This window comes from Crocodylus siamensis, chromosome 8, assembly GCF_052110815.1.
Source record: "Crocodylus siamensis isolate JL-2025a chromosome 8, ASM5211081v1, whole genome shotgun sequence".
NCBI classification, from domain to species: Eukaryota; Metazoa; Chordata; order Crocodylia; family Crocodylidae; genus Crocodylus; species Crocodylus siamensis.
In genome coordinates this window covers 65,932,539-65,957,029 of record NC_143402.1, presented here as the reverse complement: position 1 = coordinate 65,957,029, position 24,491 = coordinate 65,932,539, and the positions used below count along the sequence as shown (strand labels likewise).

The 24,491-nt window shown below is 49.3% G+C and overlaps 1 protein-coding gene across 3 annotated transcripts in view; it reads right to left on the bottom strand.

The window, feature by feature from the left end:
- Window positions 1-24,491, bottom strand: part of CYGB (cytoglobin) — a 46,397-nt gene that overhangs the window by 9,219 nt on the left and 12,687 nt on the right. The window contains exons 2-3 of one of the 3 annotated variants that reach the window (XM_090060011.1): window positions 16,016-16,247; window positions 14,311-14,471 (exon numbers count right to left, since the gene is read on the bottom strand). In XM_090060011.1, coding sequence (XP_089916137.1) covers window positions 14,311-14,471; window positions 16,016-16,247 — 393 coding nt within the window. Of the gene's footprint in view, window positions 1-9,777; window positions 14,472-16,015; window positions 16,248-24,491 lie in introns of those variants that run through there. The other 2 variants (XM_090060010.1, XM_090060012.1) reach the window with 2 other exon arrangements.

Genomic DNA, 24,491 nt, shown 5'->3' with positions numbered 1-24,491 from the left:
TCTGTTTGCTCATGGTTATTCTTTTGCTACTCTTCTGACTTGTACCCCTCCACATGCCTACCCTCTCTATCCAATAAAACTGTCTATTATATCCAGCCATGATGTACATGCTCAAGAGGGATCAGGCAGGCCTTCTTGCTCCCTTGGCTCGGCTGACCAAGGGAGGCTAATTTTTAGGCCTCAGGCTAACAGGAGCACTCCTGATTTCAAGGTCTACAGGGCCTGTATATCCTGGGTGGCATGGGGCCCAGACAGACCTGAGTCTGGGTGGTGGCAGCACTACCCCAGGTTTGCGGGTGTGCTCCAGGAAGGGGGTTAGTCAGAAGCTCGTGCTCCTGAGGAGGCATCCAAAGCCTGATCTTTGGTGAGGTGCAGTGAGGCGGGTGGCTCGATGTAGGAGCACCCCCTACTGGCCCACCACAGGCATCAAATGATTTTTTTCCAAAAAGGAGCAAGAGGAAGACAGATTTAACTGACTAGCTGACCGTGCTCCTCAAAGGCAGTCATGGTCAGTTCAGCCAGTGGCCTCTTTCCGTTGTTTTGCCTGAACAACCTCTTGTTGCATTTGCTTTCTGGCACCTCTGAAAATCAGCTGCCTCTGACGAGGACCTAGATAAAGTAAGCTAAACCACTGAGCACCTACAGCCTTCAGACTAAACCTTTCTCTGCATCACTGTCTGCAATACAAGATGAACAAAAGGACTTCCCTACCTAGGAGGAGGCATAAATGGTGCTCAGATGCTTCAGGGATGGGGTTCCTAGAGGACTTGAGGGATATCCCCAAAGGACTAAGCCCGTATTTTCCTGAAGGCCAGCTCCAAACCAGGCTGATTCACTTGTCTTTGTACTGGACCAGTAGAAAGAACGAGGGTAGAGTCAAGCTCTTTGAAGGGCAGAATTTCACAGCTCTCGAAGTGTGCCTGAGCTGTGAGTAATTAATGCCTCATCTTGCAGCTGGGTCTAGCATTTCATTTCCTAGCTTTGAAGCTGCCTAGAAGAGATCACCACATCCTTGCAAACAGGAGGTTTTGTTTCCATGGGTATGTCTGATTTGAGAGCCATCATTTCAAGGACTTGCACCTGGGATATGTATGTATTGACCCTTCTTTGCCTTCTGGCTTCAATTTTGGAATGTTTCCCACTTAGTCTTATTACATGAATTTTCCTTATTACGTGGTTTTTCATATATTCAGAGCCCTCTAAGCCCTGGGAGGCACCCGGGTGTGTGTTATGGTAAGAAACTCCCAGAGGGATTTTCTGAAAACAAAAATAGGGGCGCTTTTCCTCTTCCTGAAAAAGCACAGATTTTGTTTGGATCCTTTTACAACAGCTCTCATTCCAGCAGCCTAGTGAATCCCATCTCTGTTAATGACACAGCAGCACAACTCCATGGGACTGGACTGATAAAACCACATGGGAGTCACTGTAGGATTTCTGACTCTGTGGCAAGCTGCCATTGCTATGGTGGAGTCTCAAAACTGGATGCTGCAGTACTGCTGTGTAACAAGGACTGACACAATACCCAAGGAAGTGAACTCCCACTGACTTAAGAGGGAGTTGGATCTTGAGTGAGAGAAGGTCCCAGAGGGACTAGCAGCACTACGTGGTATAATTATGTTGGAAACAGAACTCGGGGATGCTGGAGGATGTGGTTGAACCCAGCTGGGTAACTAAGCAAGCTGAGTTGAAGCCAAGGCTTCTTAACTCTAACAACCATCTCATGTGGGTGACCAGTAGGAAAGAGACCAGGAAGAGACTGTTGAGAATAATGGGTTTGATTGGTTTATCAACTGAAAGTACAAGGTCAGTTTAATTACACAATTTTGTCCCGTTACAAACATACTAAAAACCTACAAAAAAGAAAAAGTACATCCATCATACACTTAAACGGCATGTAGAAAAAAAGCACATGATCGCCGATAACACGTACAGGAACAGTATCTGTAATACTATTGTTAACACTGACGACACAGAGTTACGGCTGACTGAGTTGGTTCACGTCTGTGGGTCACCATGGGACTGGAGAAGGACATACTAACAATTAGAGACAACCTTAGCTATGGAAAATAGTATTGTTGCAGTTTGTTAAATAGTTTGGACCCACCCTTGAGTTTATCCTTTCTTTTTATTAAAGTTGGTCCAAGCTTTGTTTCTTTATTTATTTAGTCTCTTTCATCCAAGCATCCAATGCTTTTTTTCCTGCCACAGCCTTCTGTTGGCCATGATGATCCTCACACTGACATAGACACAACAGTGTGACTTCACTACAGCAATGAGTAGGGAGAACGTGCTCTGGCTGGTAGACCAGAAAGCCAAATTCTGGTCCCGTTTATGCCAATGAGAAAAACCACAGCAGGATTCTCTGGTAACAGTCGGAGTGCTGCAGTATTGCTATTGGAAGCTGCAGGGCTTTGGACCTTTACTTGCAGAATATGGTTTGGGGGTCCAAATCTCTTAAGTGGTTTTGAGAATCTCAACCTATAAATATATGTTTTAAATCTTAGCCCTAATTCCTTTTCAGAAGCAAGTGTCACGGGGTGGGGAGACAGGGTGGATGGGACCTTTGGCACCATCCGTTTCCTGTCCTGCATTTCCTCCTGGCACCTAATGTCTATACCATCTTTCACCCTGGGGTTGGCAGTGGGCTACACTCCAGATCAGCAGTACAAGTCTAGCCAGTACAACCTGACAGTTACTTGACAGCAATATGAAAGGTATAGATGGGCTCCATTCAGAACAGACAAAGGTCCCTGTGAAAGACCCTTGCACATGGCCCTAATTGCTACCGCTACTGGCAATGTGAGCATAGAGGCCAAGGCCTCATTCAGTTGTGTAATTACACCCACGATGAATTTGACCCAATGAGCTGCTCTCACCACTGCTCCTCCCCCCAGTTCCCTAGACTGGCACTGAGATGCAGTGGCAGTGCAGGGTGGGGGAAGTTGACACTGCTGCTGCCTGTTCAGCCTGCCCTGGAGGTAAACAGAAGATCCCAGTCTCCAAGCATGCAGCCTCCACAAAATCACTGCAGTCGATTCAGGTCAAAATGCTCTGGCCTGAGGAGCTTGGTCCAGAAAAATAAGAGTCCCAGCGTAAAGTCGGCATGCTACAGAGACCATCCCAGCCCCAGGGAAGTCAATGGCAACTCTCCTATTGACTTCAGTGGAGGGAGGATTCCACCCAGCATAAGCAGGAAAGCAGCAGGAAAATCAATGATAAGAGTTCACGAGTCTGAAGAGATGGCTCTGGGGTGCAGCTTGGGAGAAGCCCAGGTGTAGCTGTAAGATTGTGGACAAGGTTTGCAAAGGGAGCTAGCTGTGCATTGGTCTTCTCCTCACAGTGTGCCCCAAGGCTTCTAGCATCTCCTGACTTTAAGGCCCCCTCCCAAAAAGCTTACAAATGGAAAGGGAATAGACACAGAAGCATGAATGAACTGGGCTTGGGACTGAGAGAGAGAGAGAGAAACAAAGGGAGAGTGAGTATGTGTTCATGGGGTATGTAGGATGAATATAACTATTCAGCTGTCTGGGCTATTTTCACAGTTATCAAAGGTCCATTGAGAATATAGCTCCAGTGGTAAAACCTGCCATACTGGAACAGCTAAGATTTCCATAGGTAGACGATGACCTATAGTAACGTTTTTCCACTTGAATTCCAAACAGACAGCACGAGAACTCATCCTATCTCCCTAATTCATGCATTAAGCCCTAGAGGGTCAGGCACAGTGTATGCAGCATGGTCATAAATGCAATTCATCACATAGGCTTAGGTTTAAGCACATGCAGAAACCACGCCTTAACTAAAATGGGAGCACCTTGGGGAGGGGACCAGCTCTTTCAGAATTGGGGTCTTAGCTCTGCAACTTTGCCGGGAGGAAGAGGGGAGCTGTGTGCATGCGCATGTCTTTGCCTGTGTCTGCGCACACAGGCTGCCTAGTAGATTTGAATACTCAGTCCACATCCAAATTAATAGTACCTGAATCTCCAAATCTTTTAGGCAGGTTTTAAAACTTCAACTATGCTGTTTTTCACTTCTACATTTCTACCATCCAGATATTACATGCCATATCTCTGTATATGTTTTTGCACAATCTTGTATGAATATATATTGTGTCTCAGTCAGATGACATTTATAATAATCTTAGAAATAAGCTACACAAATCCACATGCCCTCCCACCCCATCTGGCATGTTCACTTATTGTACTTATGCTGAGATAACCAAAGAAATGTTAGATGAATATAGTGAGCTAGGTGCTAGGACATACATGGGCCTCATAGCCCCTGCTACTACCCAACGCAGACTGTTTAGAAAGGGCTCTGTTTATTTTGTGACACCTTTGCATTGTACTGAGTTCTGGGTCACTGTTTCAAACTGCTTCACTGATGAATGAATCCGTCCACTCCAGAAGTGTCATGTTTAATATTCAGGATTGGCAGTTTTGACATTCGTTAGATGAAGTCAACTTTGCAAGCACAACAGTTAAGGGATACTTTATTCCAAAGCATCAAAGTAACTTAGGCTGCTAAATCTCATTTTCCAAAGTGACATCGGCAGTTAGGACCAAGTGTTTAAAGTTATTTTGGTGCCCAACTCTCTCTGAAATCAGCAGGGGTTAGGTGCCTAAATAGGTTTAAAAAGCTAGGGCCTAGGAGTCTAAGCACCGTTGACTTTCAGTAAGACTTAAACACCATGGGGCGTATCAATACCATGACTAAGGGACTGTGGAAAATGGCACTTCGGTTCTTATGTCACTGGAGTTCTTTTGAAAATGTTCCCCTGGGAGCTTTACAAAAATCACATCAGCTCCCCCAGGACAAAGGGACTGCCACAAAACCAGCTCCTTCAAGCAGCACTCAGGCCATAGCGAAATGCTGACATCCAAAGATCATGCAGAATTGACATTAGAGGTCTCAAGCTAGCCTAGGACACTCATAAGAAACCATGGGAGTGATCAGCAGCTGGCAGTTGCAGGGCTGCCATTAGGATAGTTGTCTAGGTAAAGTTTCTTACCTTTGCAAGAGACCCACCAAAAAGTAAGCCCCAGCCCTAGAAGCATGAACCTCATCCAAAACAGAGCAACAGCCAGGACTAGCTGAAAGCTTTTAACAACTCTACCGGGGTCTCTGGGGAAAATAAGTGAAACACAACCACCGCCTAGACCATTGCCATCCCTTGTTCAAAGCCTTCACGCCACCTGGCTACCCCAGGCAAAGGATATGGAGCTTCAAACCAAAGGCAGAAGCAGGGGCCAGGGTGTAGAGGTGGAAACCAGAGGCACAGGGCAGAGAGGGAAAATGGTACAACCCACATAGTAAAAAAGAGATTAGGCTGAGCGGGCCTTTTTTGTTCCCTTGTCCCATGTGTGAGAGGATCCTTGCCAAAGGACAAGGCTTTCCATTCAAGGATGGGGATGAGAAGCCAGGTCTAAGCTAAGGAGCAAGAGCAGCTGAGGGAAATGGATGCAAAGCAGGGGGAGGGATATAACCTGTTTGCTGGGCCTGTGCTTGATCTAAGTGCATCCTTCTCTGAAGCATCCTTTGGGGTTTCTCTTTGTCGTCATCTGGCAGTGATCAGCAGGTGAAGCTGCAAACTGGAAAGGGATAACAGATCCTTCCACCCATCAGCTGGAGGGAAAAAAACCCATTTGCCCACATCTCTCTTCCTTACATGCTTTGCCTAGCCAAGTGATAGGCGAGGATCTCTCTTCATCTTCCCCAAGCTGTTGCCTCACCTTGTTAGTGCCAGGCTTACAGCCTGTCACATCTGTTAAGTCTCTTTTAGCTAAGAGATTATATTGTACTGCTGCATTCATGAAGGAATGAGTGGTGAGGCCCTGATGAGGCCCACCAGAGAACGGGAAGATCAGAAGGACGTAGTAAGGACATAGTGCTGTGGAGCATGGCAAAGTCAGTGGGCTAGTGATCATGGTTTTGCTCTCGAGGGGCAGAAGAGCTCAGAGCCTGAAGACATCAGAGGCATGCAAAGCAACCTGGGTCCCCACTACAAAGGGAACCATCCTACTGACTTCAGTAGGGCTTGGATCAGGCCTCAGGAACCGTCTCCTGCTGCCCTTTCATCCTGTACTTACATGCAAGGAGCCCTGCTGATCTCAGTGGGAAGTTTCCCTGACACTAGGCATCAGAAAAGGGGCTTGCAGAATCCGGTCCTACGGGTGGGTTTTGGCGAGCATATTCTTTTGAGCCGAAGCACGTCGGATCCAGGCGTTTGCCTGGGAGCCGCAAGGTGCTACTGCTCTGACAGGTGGCTCGCCCACAAGCCAAGACATAATGCACTGCACGTCCAGAGGGCAGGAGCAAATGGAGGAGAGAGAGAAACGAAGTCCAGAGTCCAAGAATCATCATTTTGAAATGTTGTGATGGCTGCAGGGAAGAGCCCTGAGGACGCAAATACACAGGCCTGCCTGTAACATGGCACAGCTGTGAGCATGCATGTGTACAGGAGAAAACCGTGCTCGGAGCCAAGACCCGGCCTTCCCTTCTGCTCTTCCAGCCTGTATTTCATATTCCTCTCTTATTCTGGAATGATTTCCCTTTTAACTCGCTCTTCTCTCTGCTCTGCTGAGATTTTCCTGATATAAGCAAACCCTGATCTGTTCTGCAGGCGGGGAGGGGGTGTTCGCTTTATCTCTGCCTCTTCCCTGGCACAGCCCCATTTATGTTAATTCCTACAGGGCTGGTAAAAATAAACATGTTTTTGTTTGCATATATTCGAGTGGCCTGCAATTTCAGCTTATTGGATGGAGACCCAAGGGATGACAGCTGTGCACATCTGGATGCTGTTTAGAAAAAGAAACTCTTGAAAAAATACACTGAAGCAGGCAGTGTATTTACGGAGCTGTTGCCTGAAGTGCTGGAACTTCAATGCAACGATCTGCTCAGGGACAGCAACACAAGACTGTCTGAACGGCTGTTCATTCTAGGTGCCACTGTTTTCTGGGTACCTGGTCTGAAAGGCCTCAAGCATCATTTGACCTCAGCAGGCATTTGGGAGTTCAGGGAATACCTAGCAGGCACCAAAACCTTGCGGCATATTATGACCTTTGTGTTCTTGTCCTGAACCAGACCGTTGCAGTGAATCCTGACCCGCCACAATCCACAACCTCCCTGATTTTACATTGCCAAACTAACTTTAACCCATCAGTGGGAGCCTTTCTATTAACATCAGTGAGTGCTGTAACAGGACCAAAATCCACCCAGGCCCAGGTGTATGTAGCTCTAATCCCATCAAACCAATGGTGTTAGACCTGTTTACAGCAGGAATGAATTTGGCCTTTGATGCTTTAAAGGGGAAAAAGATCCAAAAATGAAAAATTAAATTCCCTCCTGGAGGAAATGACTTGGAACATGAGTAAAGGTTGTTCATCTTTTGTAGCACTTAATGGGCCAGAGACACAGCTAGAAAGTAGCATTGCTCCGCTGAAGTCTGCAGAGCTATGCTGATTTCCACCACCTAAGACTTTGGCCCAATGCTGGCCCAGCACTTTGATTATATACATCCATCAATAATCAGAGCCTCAAGGACGCCAAGACCTTTGCACCACTTACTGAACGAACCTCACAGTATCGCCTGGGTGCCCTGGATATTTTCCCTGTCAGATGACTTGTCCTTGTCCTTGTTCTTGCATGGGAATGAGCTCCCCAGATTAGCAGGTCCTTTGCAATTGTCATGACTCTGGTCCTAATAACATGAATGCACAGCTGCAAATGGAGCTGACATTTTGAATACGTCTTTGCAGAGGAGCGGGTAAATGATTAGCAGCTGAACAGACATTTGGATGCTATCTGAAGACATCAGCTGTTGGGCCACTTCTGCAAATAAACAAATAAGAATCCACGGCACCGAGTCTCTAAAAAATTCCCAGATTGTATCCCATGAAATGCCCCCCCAAATTGATATCCTGGTTCCCTGGGCTTCCTAACATGACCAAACCTTTTTGGCTTATAAGAACCTCAGCACTGGGCATGCAGAACTCTGGTGTTCAGACACCATATTGTTTCTGATATCGGTCCCCCTGTATAAGACACACACCTTGTTTTTGGAAAGCAGAATGAAGAAATAAAGACATTTCAGAGTCACAACTGAAAGCTGACTGCCTGGAGCAGAGGGGGAGCCTATTCTTCAGCTTGCTTTCCCTCCCTTTTCTTCTCAGGAAAAAGCTAATGTTTTAACCTTCTCCCAGGTGCTGCTGAATTGGCAGCAGGTTTTGGTTGCTTAGCCCAAAGCTACTCCCAATTTGACAGCGGCTAGGAGCGGGTTAACTCTAGCGCCAGCACTGGCACCCCTGCTATCTCCTGGCCAGGAGAGAAGGGAGAGAAGCACAGCCCCCAGCAGCCATTTCAACATCCCTTGCTTCCATTTGGGCACAGAAGTCAGCTTCTCTGCTTAAGATACACACCTGAATTTTGGAGGGCTAATTTTTTAGGGAAAGGTGTGTGTGCTATGTGAGTAAATATGGTATTTATTCTGCTAGAAACTGGAGAAATGCCAGGACAGGGAGGTAGACAATTGCAGCTTGGATGGCCATTTCTATGCAGTTGTGGTAATTTACCCCAAGACCGTCTTCTAGCAGGGTTATTGGTAGTAGGACCATGCTCCCTAGGAGGGTCATTCTCACTGTGATATGTCATCAGGGGAAACAGCAAGGCTGTAGCTCCTGTCCTGTCAATAAGAGAAGCACCGAGGTGTGTTCCCTATAGGCATGGGCTTAAGTTGCAATGTTCACGCACAGAATGGGATTCAAATCCTGAGCAGTCTAAAGCTGGGTCCATGGTAGACAAAGGCCTGCCCAAAGTTGTGGAAGGGTTTGGAGCTGGTGGCCCCATGGAGAACCACATTTAGCTATTAACCTAATACATTCATGGTGGTTGCAATGGCCAAAGCATTAGCAGTGCCTTTGTAGCCCCTGCCTCTTCCCGGTGCCATGATGTTGGCCACACGATGGCTGTGGTGGATGAGACGGTCAGAGTGGAACTCCAGCTGGGCTCAAGTAGACCAGAAGGCCACTCTCCTTCTCATTTGATTTTTAAAATATCCTCTCTTTCTTCCTGGAAGAGGCCAGATTCCCTGCATCTGAATGTTAACTCCCCATATTTTCATGAAAGGCCTGAAGACTCCCATGCTTGGCGTTCCTTATTAGGACACGGTCAGCAGCTACTACACAGCCCTGTCAGGGCCTATGGAGTGATCAACAGCTGGTAAAAACTAACGTCCTGAAAACATGATATTATCAGAAGAACAGGAGTGTGTGGGGGGGGGGGGGGGGTGGAAGGAATTTTTCCTGTTGATCTAACTTGCCCGCATGCTCTCCTACAGCCCAGAGGCTGCTTCCTAATCACTCAAAACCATCCACAGATGAGAAGTCTGCTGGGTTTGGATCATATGGGGAAATGCTGACCGTAGGCAAAATGGGTGAAATGGGAGGACTGCAGCGTCTGTTAACCAAAAAGGTGAATTCAGTAGGCACGTGGCACTAGCAGGAGTCATTTCTTAGTCACTAGGGTTTGGTGGGTCCTTTCTGCTCCCTACAACTAGGTAGTCAACAGCATAGAGATCCTACCCCACAGCTTCACCGCCGTTAGAGTCAAGAGAGGCAGGGGCACACATGAGTACTGAGTGAGTCTACTGAAACCCCCACTGAGAAGCTGGCTAGCAGCTCTTCCCAAGCAGCTTGTGCCAGGTGTGCCCAGGGGGTCCAGATGCTGCATTTGCTTGGGGAGGCTGTAATAATTTGCGTGCAGTACTTCTCATGATTGTAGCCAACCTGGCAATGGGGCAGCCGATAGAAAGAGGCCAGAGCATCTCAAACACTACAAAAAAGATCCTTTGAGAGGTTCAGTTTGGCTGCTGCTGAGTGAAGTTAGAAATTTCTGGCCATTTGCCTCAGAGGGCAAAGTTCTTTCCCAGGGAAAGTGAACGTATTTATCATGGCCTCGCCTGCTGTTCGGGGCTGGAACAAACTCCTGCAGTCTGCCTTGTTCCCTTCCACACACTGTAAGGAAAACTGGCCTCTCCCTGCCCTCAAACCACGTCAACGCTTGACGCCCTGAAGCTGTTCTGTCTCTCCGGTGCGCCATACGGAGAGCACTTCCTAGCCTGGCTCAGGCCTCCCATTCTGAGTTTACCTTCCCCTTCCTTCCTTCCTGCAGTGACATGAACGTGGGGTACTTCCTGGGGCCTGGACATTTGGCTGCTGGCTCTGGACAGACACCTCTACACAGTGCCACAGAGGCTGCAGTCTCACAGGGGAGCAACGTTGCAGCAAAGGGGTCACAAGAGAAGTGAGCTGCCCGAATCGCAGTGGCTCTCAAAGAGCCTGCTGCACTGCATGCCTGTGAAACACTGTCTCACCATCCCGACTGCAAAGGCGGGGATTGAACCGTTGATGAAAGCCAGGTCTATGCAGCATCTGGGGGCTGGGGGTGACTGTGGTAGAGGTAGGCAGTAGGTACCACCAGCTTTAAGCTAGGAACAGCAGCTAAGCAGACACGTGGGATACTTACTGAAGCAGCTGAAGTCCTTGCTGGTATTAGTACACCCAGGTCAAAACTACTTGGGTATGTCTATCTACCCATGCCACAGTCACCCCACCCCACTGCTCTATACACCTAGCCTAATAGTTGAGAGGCTTTATACACCATGACAGTATCTGAAACTGTTTTGGTGCCCTTGTTGACAGAAGGTACAACAGAGTGACTGAAGGTACATGGAGACTTACTTGCCCCCCCCAGGCCGAGATGGCCCCTTGAAGCCAAGGTCAAGGCACATGGCTAGGACAGTGAGGAGAAGTCTTCATGACCGCTGCTTGTGTTGTACTTTGACACTACAGAAATCTGGTCCCCTGGGTTTCCTCTCCAGCATCTTCTAGCCTGTCAGGCTCTTCTCACATGAGAAGTGAGAATGAAGGAGTCATCTCTGACTGACTGGAGAAAGGCTTTGCTAAGCTGTATTTGCAACTCTCATCAACCCCTTGGATGGATTTTTTCCTTTTTCAGGGTTAACATTTCCCTCGGGCACAAAAGACTCTGCCCCTTTCCTAGAAAAGGAAAGGAGATAAGCTTAGGTTATGGGGCAACTCAAAATCAGCCAAGCTTTTCCTGGCACTGACAGTTTTCACCCCAATTCTCTAGAAACAGAAGATAATGGAACTTGTTTAAATTTGAGGCCTTGAACGGTGGAGGGAAATCAAGAGTGGGATATAACAGTCCCAGGGGATCTAGCAGCTGCCACCAAAACTCAGCTCTCTCAGCCCGTCAGTAAACCTGGACCCTGATCTCCAGAATGAGATAGCAGGGAGGTCAAGAAGGTCCCACCTGAGATCCCCAAAGAAGTCTTGATCAACTTAGTTGAGGCTAGATTCAGAATCGGCCAAATGCTGCCATTTTGTAGCCACAAGATGCTGAGAAAGGTGCCAAGTACCCTGGCCCTGATCCCAGCTTGAATGGGCCATCTCACATGCATCAAGTTCATTAGGTGATGAGTGTTTTAATAAATCTGGGCTAGAGCTGAGAATTGTGTTGGATCATGGTCCACACTAGAGCAACAGAAAGACCTGTGTGTCTCAGGTAGATATGGCCATTTGCTTGTTATGCCTCCGTGTAACACGATTATCTTGCCCATGATCACCTGCTTCCTGAGGAACTCCAGACTGGCAGGGATAGTGATGAAGAAACATAATAGACAAAGCCACCCACACATGCTCCTTTCCACTGCAGCCCTCACCAGGAGGAAAAAAAAAAAGAGACCTCTGCTCTCCTTGTCACCCTTGCAGAAAGGGAGATGGTCACAGTTAGTGCATGGAGGGAAGGAATTAACTTCCATCAGAATTACTTTGGTCTTCATTGGTAGAAAGTGAAAGGGAAGATAGAAATGCCTGCGCAAGCTCAGTTAGCTCCATAGCAGTGCGTGGAGGAGATCATCACTGGTAGGAGGAGACGATGATGGAGGATTATGAACTTAGTGCTACCAGCGTGCGGTGCTGTACAAGACAGTGATGTAGAACTAGGCCCTATCCCATGGAGCATCCAGTCCAAATAAGACCCTTGTCATCTAGCTAGCTTTGTCTACTAGTAAGGAAGTATGGGGTAGGCAGAGGGTTGCTGAGTAGGTACCACGCAAGTGGCAAGGCTGATCATGTCGTAGCAGCTTATTTACAAGCTAAGTACAACACAATTGGCTAGAGCAGTGCTATATACTGCTAGGGCATTGACAAGGGGAGTCTTGCATGGTAGTTTAACATTCACATACCCTGCAAGGTGTCCAGGAAAAGCAGAGAGACAGACAGACAGGCAGGCAGAAGAGGAGGGCAGAGAAGAGAGGAGCAAACGTACCAGAATGGGAGGCAATAGTATACACAAATCATACACAGTTCTTGGGAAGAGACATCACCCTAATAATTACTACACCCAAGATTTCCCCACACAGCCCCTATGACTAGAGGCTGCTTTGGGCCCAAATCCATCCCTTAGTGGAATTTAGCTCAGGGATAACATGCTAGTAGAAGTTCCTAGGTTCGGATGGTGCCAACAGAGACCGGGTGACAGACATCAGCCACTTGCTTAAACCACAGCTGGAAGCTGAGAGCTTCTCAGAGAGGGATGAGAAGAGGCAATCATGGCATAGGATGCCTGGTGAGCTCGCCCCAAAGCTTTCAGCTTCCTTGGTGTCATGACACAGGGATAACTTGCCTCTGAATTATTTGACCAGCTTGGCCTCCATAGCACCTTACAGACATTTCCTGCTTAACCCCCACAACACCCCTATCAAATAAGGGGTTATGTGCTTCTTTCCCTTTGGACAGAGGTGGGAAATTGCAGCAGAGCAGATAAGTAAAGTGACCAAGGCTAAAAGAGAAGTCAGTATCAGGGTTAGGACTCCAAATCTGATGCTGCCTACTCCTAGGCTCATGTGGCTACACAGGGAGCAGGGAGAGAGCCAATGGGTAAACAGGCATGTGATGAATTAGTTGGTGCTCGTGATACCGATGGGGATGGAATCAGCGTTGTGTATGCGGTGATTTTTTACCAGGCACTTTATTTTGAGGAACCCAGTTTAATTTTGAGGATAAATATATACTCAGAGTCTCAAGGTACTTCTAAATGGAGCAGGGATATTTCACCGTACTCAGGAATCCATCCCTAGCATGTCCCCCCTTTCCTGATCACTGCATACTTCACTCTCCCAGTCAGGGTAAGTTAAAAGTATCCTGGGGCTGGAGGCATTAAACCTGCCCTTTCCCTTGCAGACACTCACTGCCCTTTTCCCAGGTGTCGGGTGGGGAGGGTGGACATTGCATGTAGCACATGTTGCCTGCGCCAGTTTGTGCCTGCTTCCTTCTTACCTTGTGATATATTGGGAAGGGGAAGAATTGAAGGGACCCAACTGGTTTTCAATGCACCTTCTTCTCCCTGGATCCATGTCTCTGCAACTGGCAGTGATCAGCCACCTGCTATGCATTGACTCATGGGTTACCTCTGACGGCAGGTCACAGATTCTGTGCTAGTCCTTCCCAGCCTCCCCCATAGTCTTGTGCGCCAAGCCACCAGGGTCCCCCAAATGAGGAGAATGCCACTGCCCTCCCTACCCCACCTGAGCTGCTTCCGGGGCGCCCACCCCCAGGACAACGTGCCACAGCCAGCCAAGGAGGGCCCTTGTGCCAGGGAAATACCAACTATTTCAGGATGCAGGTAGACAAGAGGGGACTGGTTGGGCTGCTCCTGAGCCAGCGATCTGCAGTTCAGGGGGATTTCTCTGCATCCCTCACAAATCTGGGGCCGGAGTCTTATCAGGTGGGTTTTACAAATGCAACCGAAACAACAGCTTTGGGTTGACTTTGCAAACCACACAGGAGACCAGAGCCTTAGCCTGATAAATCACAAGTCCCATGAGGCCAGGAGCAATTTTAACCCGGACGAGGGTGGAGCGGACTTCCCTTGGTGAGGAGGGACATGAAACTCTTCAATAAATTTGGGTTGCACATCGTTGCCTCACAGCAGAATTTGAGCCAGTGCATCTTGTGGCCATCGAATCAAGAGCTATGTTCTGGGTTTGGGGAGGTCAAGTAACTTCCTGGCCTGGGCAAGGAAATGGTGCCACCAAGCAAAATGGTTCCCCACCCCCTCCCACTGCAGAGCCCCACCCACTTTTTGCCATATAGAGATAAAATTTCGACTTGGCTGCAACAGAGCTAACCCTACCGGGCCACTCAGATCAGTGAGGATCTTGAGAGGAGACCATAGTGAAGTCCTGATGTGAGCCCCTCCTGGCCCTTCCCTGTCCCCTTGTCCGCTCACATGGTGGAGTTTGGATACTGCGCCCAGCCCACCTCCTTGTACGCGGCAGTCACGTTGGTGTAGATGAGGCTTCTCATCTTGGTCCAAGCTCTCTGCACCTCTGGGGTGAAATCATTGGCATATTCTTCAGCAATGACCTCCAGCATGACACCGGTTAGGATCTGAGGGAGGGGGGAGACAGAGGAGAGTTACCAGGTTCTCCAGGGCACAGGAGGAGCGGGTAGAAAGCAATGGGGTAGGAGCCCCTTCTTCAAAACAACCCTACTGCTGAGTTTTGGCCATTTGCCCTCTGACTGAGCTAGCTAGTAACCATTGAACCGCAGGGCTAGAAGAGACATCAACTGTCATGGCACCATAACCTGATATTGGTCCCCCCCATCTACAGCTTTCAAAGAGGCTCACAAATGTTTGTTCGCCTCACCTCAAGGCATAAATTGCATTGGGCAAAGGGGAAACCTGAGGCAACTACAAGCTCAACCATCCACTCATTTTCAGGTGTCTCAGATTTTGGGTTCCTAATTTGAGACGCATTCACCTGCTCCTGCTCCGCTTATGCCGAACGCAGAAACAAGGCAGCAGAGTCGTGTAGGTGCTCCCTGCCGTCACTCACCAGGTCTCTGTGCCCAGCGTGTTCAAAAGTGACCTCAGTGGGTCTCGCCAGCCCAGGCTTCACTGCCTCATTCCTTGGCCCAAGCTGAGCTACCCCAGGCCTGATGCACCTCAGTGCTGACAATTCACCGTTCTCACTGAAGGCAGTGGCAACTGTGGGTATATAACTCCCTTGAAATTCAGGCTCTAGGGGATGTGGCATCTATGTGAGCCATGGGCAAGTGGTTCAGACACATTTGTAAGTTCAGATTTACAGACGGTCTCAAGATGTTAAGTATGGGCAGAGCAGGCCATAAGCACTGCAGGGCAGCTGCAGAGTGTGAAGCTAGTTAGCCAACCCAAGCCCAGTGGTGTGTGCCAACCACTTGAGGACCCATCCTCCAGCACTTGGTTTTCAAAGGTGCCATGCACCCACATTTCCTTCAGCTCAACACCAATGTATATCAGACCCATGGTATTTTGTACTGGGCCAAATCAAAGTGCCCCAAAGCTTTTGCAAGCTTTGTCCTAAGAAACTACTTTCATGTCACCCAGAAAATCAGTGACAGTTCAAGGACGAGAACCCAGGAGCCCTGCCCCTGCAGCCTGCCTGCCCCCATTCCAACGGAGCAACAATGAAAAATTCCCCAGGAAGTGGGTTTCTGAAGATAAATTGATTTAGGCCATTTAGAAATGTTTTCTTTTGATGCCACAGAAATGGCTCACTCCTGTTCTGACTTTGCACGTTATTACCTCTCGTGTTGTGTGATGCAGAAAGTTAGGGAAAGTCATTTCAAAATGGAAAACTAAACCATTCTGCTCTTCTCTTCATGGAACCCACCATTTTGGGTCCTTCTTTCTTTTCCTTTCAGAACGGACGTGCGCGTGCAAAGCGCTTGGCTTTCAGCAAATTGGAATTTTCTGGTGGAAAAATGTTCCATTGGAAAACTTCCAATCAGATCTAGGAAAGGCCCATAAGACTGGACAGCGTCCTTGGGAGTAGGATGAACTTGTGCAGCCATCAGGGGACTTGGCAACACTGCGGTGTCAGTATGATCCTTCCCTCCTTCCCTTGCTTCCCCGTGAAGCGTCAGAGACCCTCACTCCAGCCCTTTACCTTGAAGTACACAGGCTCCACTTTGTGCTTGAGAGCATGGGCCTTGCCCACCAGGGCCAAGACAGAGGAGACCTTTTCAGAGTCGTTGAGGTTCTCTACCACAGTGTTGATGGCACCCATGACCCGCCGGGCATGCTTGCGCAGCTGCAGGCTCCTTTCCATCTCCAGCGGGTCTTCCATGTGCTTGAACTGGCTGAAGTACTGCTTGGCAGATGGGAAGTTGACAAAAAACCTGCGTTGTGCAGTTGAGAGAGAAGAAAAGTGGGGGGAAAAGAGAGAGAAGCCAAGTTAATTTCCCTGGGAGATGGATGTAGGTTGATGTAAAGCAGGGGAAGGGGCTGACGGAGAGCAGGGGGAGGCAGATGCGGGGTCTACACCCGGCTCTCTCAGGAACAGAGCGAGTGAGTCCATCTCTTTCAAGGATGCTGTGATTTTTGAGGCAAAGCATTGCATCTCCCACGGCATTCATGAGAAACTGTGAAGCGTGGCTCCCCTGAAAGTCAGCTCATTAACTCCTCTGCTCTGAGAGTTAAGTCATCTTCCCAGTCAATAAATATTCATCATCCTCATCATTAGCACTCTTGTATCGGCAGGCCCCAACCCAATTCAGGGCCTCCTCATGCTAGGCACCGTGCCCACACAGAGTGTACGATCCCTCCTGTCCCAAAGAGCTTGCAGTGCCTTTGCAAAGACATTTCTTCTCTCAGCAAACAGTCTCTGAAAAAGACACCCCTCTGAGGGCTCCCCTCAGCCCCACGGCAGCAGTTTTCCCAGGCTTTCCTGAGTAAATGAGCTGCACTTTGTCCCGGCATGTCCACATAAACTGAACAGTCCTCACCCAGTCACCCCTCTTACGAATCCCAGGAGTCTTCACAAGTGTAACTAAGAGTAAAATTGACCCAAAGGATCACTAAGGGCTTGCAGTGAGACCTGGGATCAGGGCTGAGGAGGCTCCCATGGAGCTGGTGCATCCAGGAGCTACTGCCTTGCCCACTGGGTGACCCTAGGATGGTGCCTCCTCCATGTCCTGAGAGAAAAGAGAGAGAAAGGAGCAGCCCGGAGGAGAAAGCAATGGTCCAGCCTCAGCCGTCCTTCCATGACACCCACAAAGGAGGTAAAACAGCTACAGGAGCCACTTAGGTCTAACAAGACAACTTAACCCAGGGGTGGGTAAAATGCAGCCTGAGGGCCAGATGCAGCCTACCAGCCCATTCTATCCAGCCCGCGGAGCCCCTAAAAAATTTAGAAAATGAATATTTATCTGCCCCTGGCTGCCTGTCATGCGGCCCTTGATGGCTTGCCAAAACTCAGTAAGCGGCCCTCCGCCCAAAATAATTGCCTGCCCCTGACTTAACTCCTGATGAAGTTCAGCGGACATGAAGGGAGTCAGGGATGCCTTAGCTGCACAACACCAACCCCTTGAGCCCATCTCTATTCCTCAGTGGTTCAGGTGTCCACACTTGGACTCAATGATCTAATAGGTCCCTTCTGACCCTAAAATCTATGAAAAAGCTATGAAATCTATGCCTTTGCTGCTGTTATTTCAGGCCCCTGTAATCTGCTTGGGAGAGAGAGAGCAGCAGCAAACAGGTTGTTTCAGTTGCTGCTTCCTTAGGAAGGCGGCGTATGGGCATGGAGCTGAAATGCTGGGGACAAAAGGGCCCTGGGACTTCTCCTCTGAGCTCGGAGTCCTTCTGCCCTGCGTGGAGTACCTGTCTCGGGGCAGAGACCCTATTCTGACACGCTAATGAATCGAGCCAGCTCCGTGTACCAGAAGGTAGGTGGCGAGGGTGCCTGGAAGGGCAGAAGACGCCCTCTCATAGACCTCTGCGCATCTTCCAGCACCATCGCTCGCAGCAGGTTGCCTCCAAAGTGCTGTAACTCCACCGATGTACCTGGCGTTACTCCAGATTTACACCGGGCTGAGCTAGAAGAGGATTTGGCTCATCCTCGCCACTCCAAACATCCGAAGGTTTGAGCAGCTGTGCACTCTCTCTGTCTCCTTATGTGTGTACATTAGACTGGACGGGAGCCAGCGTAGGCTGCTCAGGAGGTGGTAGACTCGGCTCCTGGGGCTGTCCCCTGATGTCTGCATTGTCCGCAGCTCCAGACAAACACCCCCCGCCAGCCAGCTGCCTCCTCCCTTGCACCAGGCTGGCACATACACGCGCCCCCCTGCACACAGCTTGTTGCACCCCCATCCAATGCATCTTCCCACCTCAGAGGCCAGGTGGGCTCATCGCCTCTGCTCACCAGCCCATGGGTAATTGCAATTTGAGGAGCAGATTCTCGTTTACCACTTCATTATCCTCTCCCCCTTCTGCTGGCTCACAGAGGATCCGGGGGTGGGGGGGTTGCCAGGAAAGCAGCGTGAGGCAGCGAATGGAAGATACGGCACTTCTGTTGCTTCCCCGAGGCATCTGGGATTCATCAGATGGCCCAAAATAGGTTTCAATGTGTGAAGAGTGTGCAGCGGGGTGGGGGGAGGTGGGGGATAAGGTGTCGGCTTTAAAAGCAGAGAGGGAGCTGCAAAAAATCTCCTCTTTATTATTTTGGAGCCTCCCCCAGTAAAGGCCTTGCGGCACATCTGTTCCCTGTCAGGGAAAATCATGTTCTGGGCCTGGATCCCTTCAGGTCCCACCGTCCTGGCTCTTTTAGCCCACCTCTTTCTATTCAGCGAGACAGAAATGGAGGGGGGCTTTTAAGAGAAACGCAGATGGTATCACAGCCCGGGGACAAGGCTTTGGGGACCCGTATCGCCTCCTGCCAGAGCGTTAGCAAGATGGATGAGCCTCATTAAAGCAGGACAGTTGTGGCTAGGGAGATATTATTGTTATGGATGTCCCCGGCCTTTCCGAGAGACCATCACTATGAATGCTCCCCCGATCCCTGTGCTTCAAGGTTTCTGTCTGCAGTGCTTCCCAGCAGAGGGACAGATGTTCCTCCTCCCTATGAACAGGATTTCTTCTGCTGTTCCTGCTTGGCTATGCGCCCCTGCCTCTGCACCCGGATCCTTGCTAACTCCATTCTGCTGAACTTCTTTCTCTGCCTCTTCTTCCTTCCTCCCCACCTTGCAAGCTGTCACACTAGATAAGAAAGGCAACAAACAGCCCTGAGCACACAGACTGGAAAAAAATCAATACCACTCTCAGTACCCAAATGCCCTTCACAATGTCAGATCTGATCATCTCAGTGCCCGGGGTCCCAAATCTCTCCTCCACAGTGACATTCCAGGCTGCTCTTTGCTGGCCTGTGTGGTAGCCGGACCATCCTCCCAAGGGTCTGCCCCCCATGTGCCAGGCTGCAGTATTGGAAGAGCCGCCTAGCAAACCCTGCTGTCACGCTGCAAAGGTGGCGAGGGGCGCTTGTCCCTCCTGCCCACCTGTGCAGTGCTGAACGAGGGGCATTCAGCCGTGGAGACAGGACACAGGGAAACAGCCACCAGAAGAAGAGCCACCCTGACTTGAAGGGTGGAAGATGTCTATCACGAAACCTGTGTCGGTGCCAAAGCATGGAGGTCCTGAGCCTCTTCCCAGGGCAGGAGCCAGAGATCAGGAAGAAACACTGTGGACATCAGCGCAGTGACACCAGGGAGCGAAACTCCTGAGATCTGGTGCAGGACCTGCACAGAGCTGGCAGTCAGATTCATGGCCAGTGCAACCCCGTGGCATCCAGAGATGGATTTCCCTAGTGGAGGTTTTCCCTGTCTGTGGTTCTTAAGGACCAGCTTTCATCTCCCAGCCCCTGAGGATACCATGTGTACCCGGATGGGCTGGGAAGAAGCCTGAGGTAAGCTGCTTGAGGTATTTACATTAGAGATGTGGCAAGCTGTTTCACTTGCAAGTACAGCCCAGGGCACACATGGCATGCTCCACTGTGCTTCACTTGAATTGTGAGCTACCAAGGTGGGCTCAGGTGCCCAGTGGGCCTGAAAGCCCAAGCGAGGCATTTAGACAGACCGAGAGAAGCAGTGTAGTATTCTGGGGGCACAGTTCTGCTTGCAATGGTTGTAAATGGGGATGTGCCAATGGAATCGCACTGATGTTAGTCTCGTGTGAAGTGGGGGAAGGACCTGTGTGTATCGCACTAGAGCTGGCTGAATATCTGGAAAAAAAAATGGTGAAAATGTGTTCAGGCAAAAGCTGAGAATTCCCTTTGCTATTCACTGCCCCTTTTATTTCTTCTGTGTTTGCAAGTTGCTCTGTGTTTGCAAGAAACAGAAGGTGTTGTGAGTACTTGTTTTCTCTTCTCTTGCTCTGCCTAATGTTTAAATGCATTGCAAAAAGACAAAGTTCACTAGCCTTTTATGATGAGCGATATGGCAATATTTCCTCTAACCAAGTTTTAGGTGATTAGTACCAGCAGTGGAAGGGTAATCCATAAAGCCGATGGCAACCCCCAGGTAGATATCTCTGTGGCCAGAGTGTCAGAGGATCATCCGGTCCTTTACATCAGGGCTGTCTGACAGCCTGCAGGCCACATCTGACCCAGGAGGGGCTAGCCTGGGGGCTCCTGCTCTCCCACCGCTCCCCCATTGTTCCTCAGAGAGAAGTTGGGCAGGAAGGGACCTCCACAGGCCATCTGGTTCAGCCCCCCGGCTGAGGAAGGATCATGCCTCTCCAAACCACCCTGTACAATCCATAATCTAAACTCTACATAAGACTACCATCAACCCTGACACAACACAGACCTAGCACCCTACCTGGCCACAGGTACAGCATGGTGGCCAACATCCTGCTTCTATAAACAGTTGTTAACATGCTCAAGAGATCCCTGGTAGAGGGTCATGCCCCCTGCTACAGAGGAAGGCAAAGTCCCCCCCAGCCCATACCAATCTGACCATGGGGTCAAATTCCTTCCTGACCCCAAATACGGTGATTGGTCTGACTGTGAGTGGAGAAGCAAGACCCTCCAACCAGGAGCCTCTGGCTTTGGTCCCAGCAGGAGCACTGGCACACCCCGGGGTCTCTGGGCCGTGGCAGCACAGCAGAAGGAGCCCAGGGAGCCCACTGCCCGTGTGGCAGAGGGGCAGCAGCATGCTCCGGAGTAGGGTCCTGAGGGGTGCATGTGGCATGCATCCCTTGTGGCATGCAGCCCCCAACCACTCCAAAGTCAGATAGCTCTGCTTTACTTAGTTATCTTCACACCAGTTTCCTTGCAAAAAAGGGATGGCCTATTACTATTCCCTCTTTAGAGATGAGACACTGAGGCACAGACAAGCTGAGGGACTTGGTCAAGGTCACAGCAGTTCTCTGTGGCAGGCTAGGAGACCATCCTTCCTCTGCATGAATAAACTTAGGCCCTTTGGAGTGAAACCTGTGGCCTGGATCAGGGGGAAAAAACACAAAACGTTTGATTCAGAAAAGAAGCGCCCAACGTACCTCACTTAAACGTGAATAAACCTTTGGAAAAAGCAGCTCCTAAGTAATTGCCAATAAATTCAGAAGATTAAATTATCTTAAAAGAGAGCCATAAGCAGAGAAAAAGAAGAAGAGGAGGGAAAGTAACTCTAATTATGTTTACTAGGAGGCTCTCCCCCGTCCCTCCCTCCTCTCCCGCCTTCAGTATCTATTTCTGTAATTCAAACATCTTCATATCTGGGAATCCCCTTCCTCCCCCTTCATCATGGTCATTACAAATATGATATTTACCACCACTGATCACGCAAAATGATTGATAAAAAACAGATGCCCAAATCCTGATGTCGTTCAGTTCCTTTTTAAGTGATTCCATTCTGCTCTCGCGTCCGCTTTCCGCGAACGGCAGCTGGACAAAACGGACAGGATGTTCTAAGAGCAATAGTTTTTTTCCTTCTCCCTTCGTCCCTGTTAACCATTTTAAGGAGAGGCTCTTTATCAGCAACAGAACCAAAGGAAATAATTAAGGTGCGAGATTACTGCAAATCCAGGGGTTTTGCTCAAGGGATCGAAGCTTATCACTGCCACAACACCCACGGCAGATAGCCCATCCAACAAATTAACTCATAAAGTAATTTCTGAGAGTGGACACATTTCCTTCCCCCCCATCTCCAGGGCAGAGCTGACTGGATACCCAGCCTGCCTAGACTGCAGTCGATTGCCACATGCTTACTTGGGGTGCCCAATAAGTCACTTAAATGCTCTATGCTTCAATCTTCCCAGCTATAAAGTGGGGAGAAGACCGATAGCCCCTTTATAAAATGCTTGGAAAACTACAGGTGAAAAGACCCATGCAAGCACTGACCATTGGCAGCTATTTGCTATGATTTCTTAAGATACCTTGGCTATTTCTGTCTTGCTGCTCACTGTGAATAGGAAAAAACCCCTGTTTAAACCCACAGAGCACCTATTCTTTTTTCAAATCCTTTCTTACAGCTCACCGCTGCACACTGCCTGCAACACACTTAAAAGGAGCAACGAGTAGGTGGGCCGTGACAGCTGTTTATTGCACTTACAACAGCCTCGCTCTTTGCCTTGTGCTCTCCCTGCGGTTGTCATGTACACCTGGTTGCTTGTCATCTTTTTTTTCAGGTCAGGGTCTCTTGTTTGGGTTGTATGTGTGGACTGCACCTTGCACAATGAAGACGGACCCTGGCCAGTATAACCACCACCAATAATTCATTCATAGCATTGGACAAGGTAGGCTGCTGCCCACAAAAGCTCATGCCTCTCTGAACCATTTGTTCCTAAGGTTGCCATCCTGCCCTAATTTCCATTAATAATAATGAAAACGTAAGGGCAAATAGAAATACCTTATATCACCGAGCTACCTCAGGCCAGACTACTTGCAAAGTTATACTCACACTCTCCTGTCTGGAGGCCTGAACATTTATGAACATGCTCTTCCTCAGACACCTCTGAGGGCTGGACCCTGGTAGAGGGAATAGCTGGGGCAGACTCATGGATCAAGGCAAAGCGGATGCAAAAGCCAAAGCTGACTGAATGTCACTAAACCCAGTTGACTGAACTGCGTTGAATAAACTCTACAGGTGGCTAAAATATACAACACATCTCCTTTTACTTTGCTTCAGGAGCAACATCTGATCCCACCAACAGACTTCAAACCCACACTCAGTCCATATTCAGGACTGGGGCAGGAAGATATGAAGATCTGCTCTGGGCCCTTGTCTATGCCCTGGTGTGAGAGCCCTCTAGTCCCATTACAAGCTATGTGAGTGGGGTTTCACGTCAGCAACCAGGACTGGGCTCAGAGAGACATCTTTACACCCTTCCCTGCTTCCCCTGGACAGTAGGTGAAGAAGAGGCTGCTATTAAACACTGGGAACAGCCATAAATACGGAGTCAGCTTTGAATGCCGGTGAAAATTTGTAGCTGTGTGAGTCACACCAGAAAGTTTGGTACAGACGATTGGAAAGCATTTTCTGCTCCTGGAGCTGCACAATGCCATGTAAGATAGGTGACAGGACATCTGCTGTTCCTGTTCAAAGCAGCCAGCTGGACAACCAGTTCACCAGCCTTTACTGAGGACAGCAAGAAAGCATGTTCTGGTCAAAAGCTGCTTCTGCCAGGAGTCCCGGAGTGAGAAGCTTGTTTGGATGTTGGCTGAACTAGACTTCACCCCAGTAAGCAAATACCCAGAGATAGTAGCAAAGGGGGCTCCTCCTGCCAGCAGGTCTCAGGGGCTGGGGTGCCCAGCCTGTCCGGTAGCTCTCAGAGTCATGTCAGGAGGAAGCCAAAACACCACACTGACCCCGAGGAAGGACACAAACCTTGCAGGTCTGCAGAGGAAAACCAAGTTGTGATTGAAACAGGGGCTGCCACTTATGCCGGCTTAATCTGCATAGCACGGGGAACAGCGGCAGTGCAGACAGCGTCACGGGCTGCAGCATGTGCTAGAAACCGCAGTGCAAACTCGCCAGGGACCTGGGTACCAAGTGGTTGGCAGTGTGGCCCTGAGACCGAAGCAAAGCAGGCCTTTGTCTTAATAGAAATGACCTGAAGTAACAACGCTCAAGCTTAGATTCATGCGATTGTCTCAGAGGCCAGAAGCTTTCCGGAGCACCCAGCCACATATTACAAAGCTGCTTTGCGAACAGTCTCTGAAGGGAAGAGGCTGAACGTTTAAAAATGGACTAGCAAAAACCTTATAAAATACCCTGTCTTGAGAGGAGTGGACAGCACGGGGTGGGAAGACAACTGTACGACTGAGGTCTCCGTTTCTGTCTCCAACTCCCCTGACGCTGAAAAACGCAGTCCCTTTTGGAGGATTGTTCCCGTTTCCCCTTTTTTTTGGTGTCGTTTCCCCACAAGACAGGAACATGGGCTACACCTAGCAATCGAAGAGTCCTCCCGTTCCTGCCCCAACGTTGCACAATACAGTCGACCTTCTGTCGACAGCTGCCTGTCCTCTGTAATGTCGTTATCTTGATTTGAGCAGCCCCAGCTTTGATTTATCAAAGGCTTTCCGAGATGCTCACCTCAAAGAGCTGAGGCCACCGCTGTGCTCTGAAGTAATTACACTTTCACAATGTGGAAGC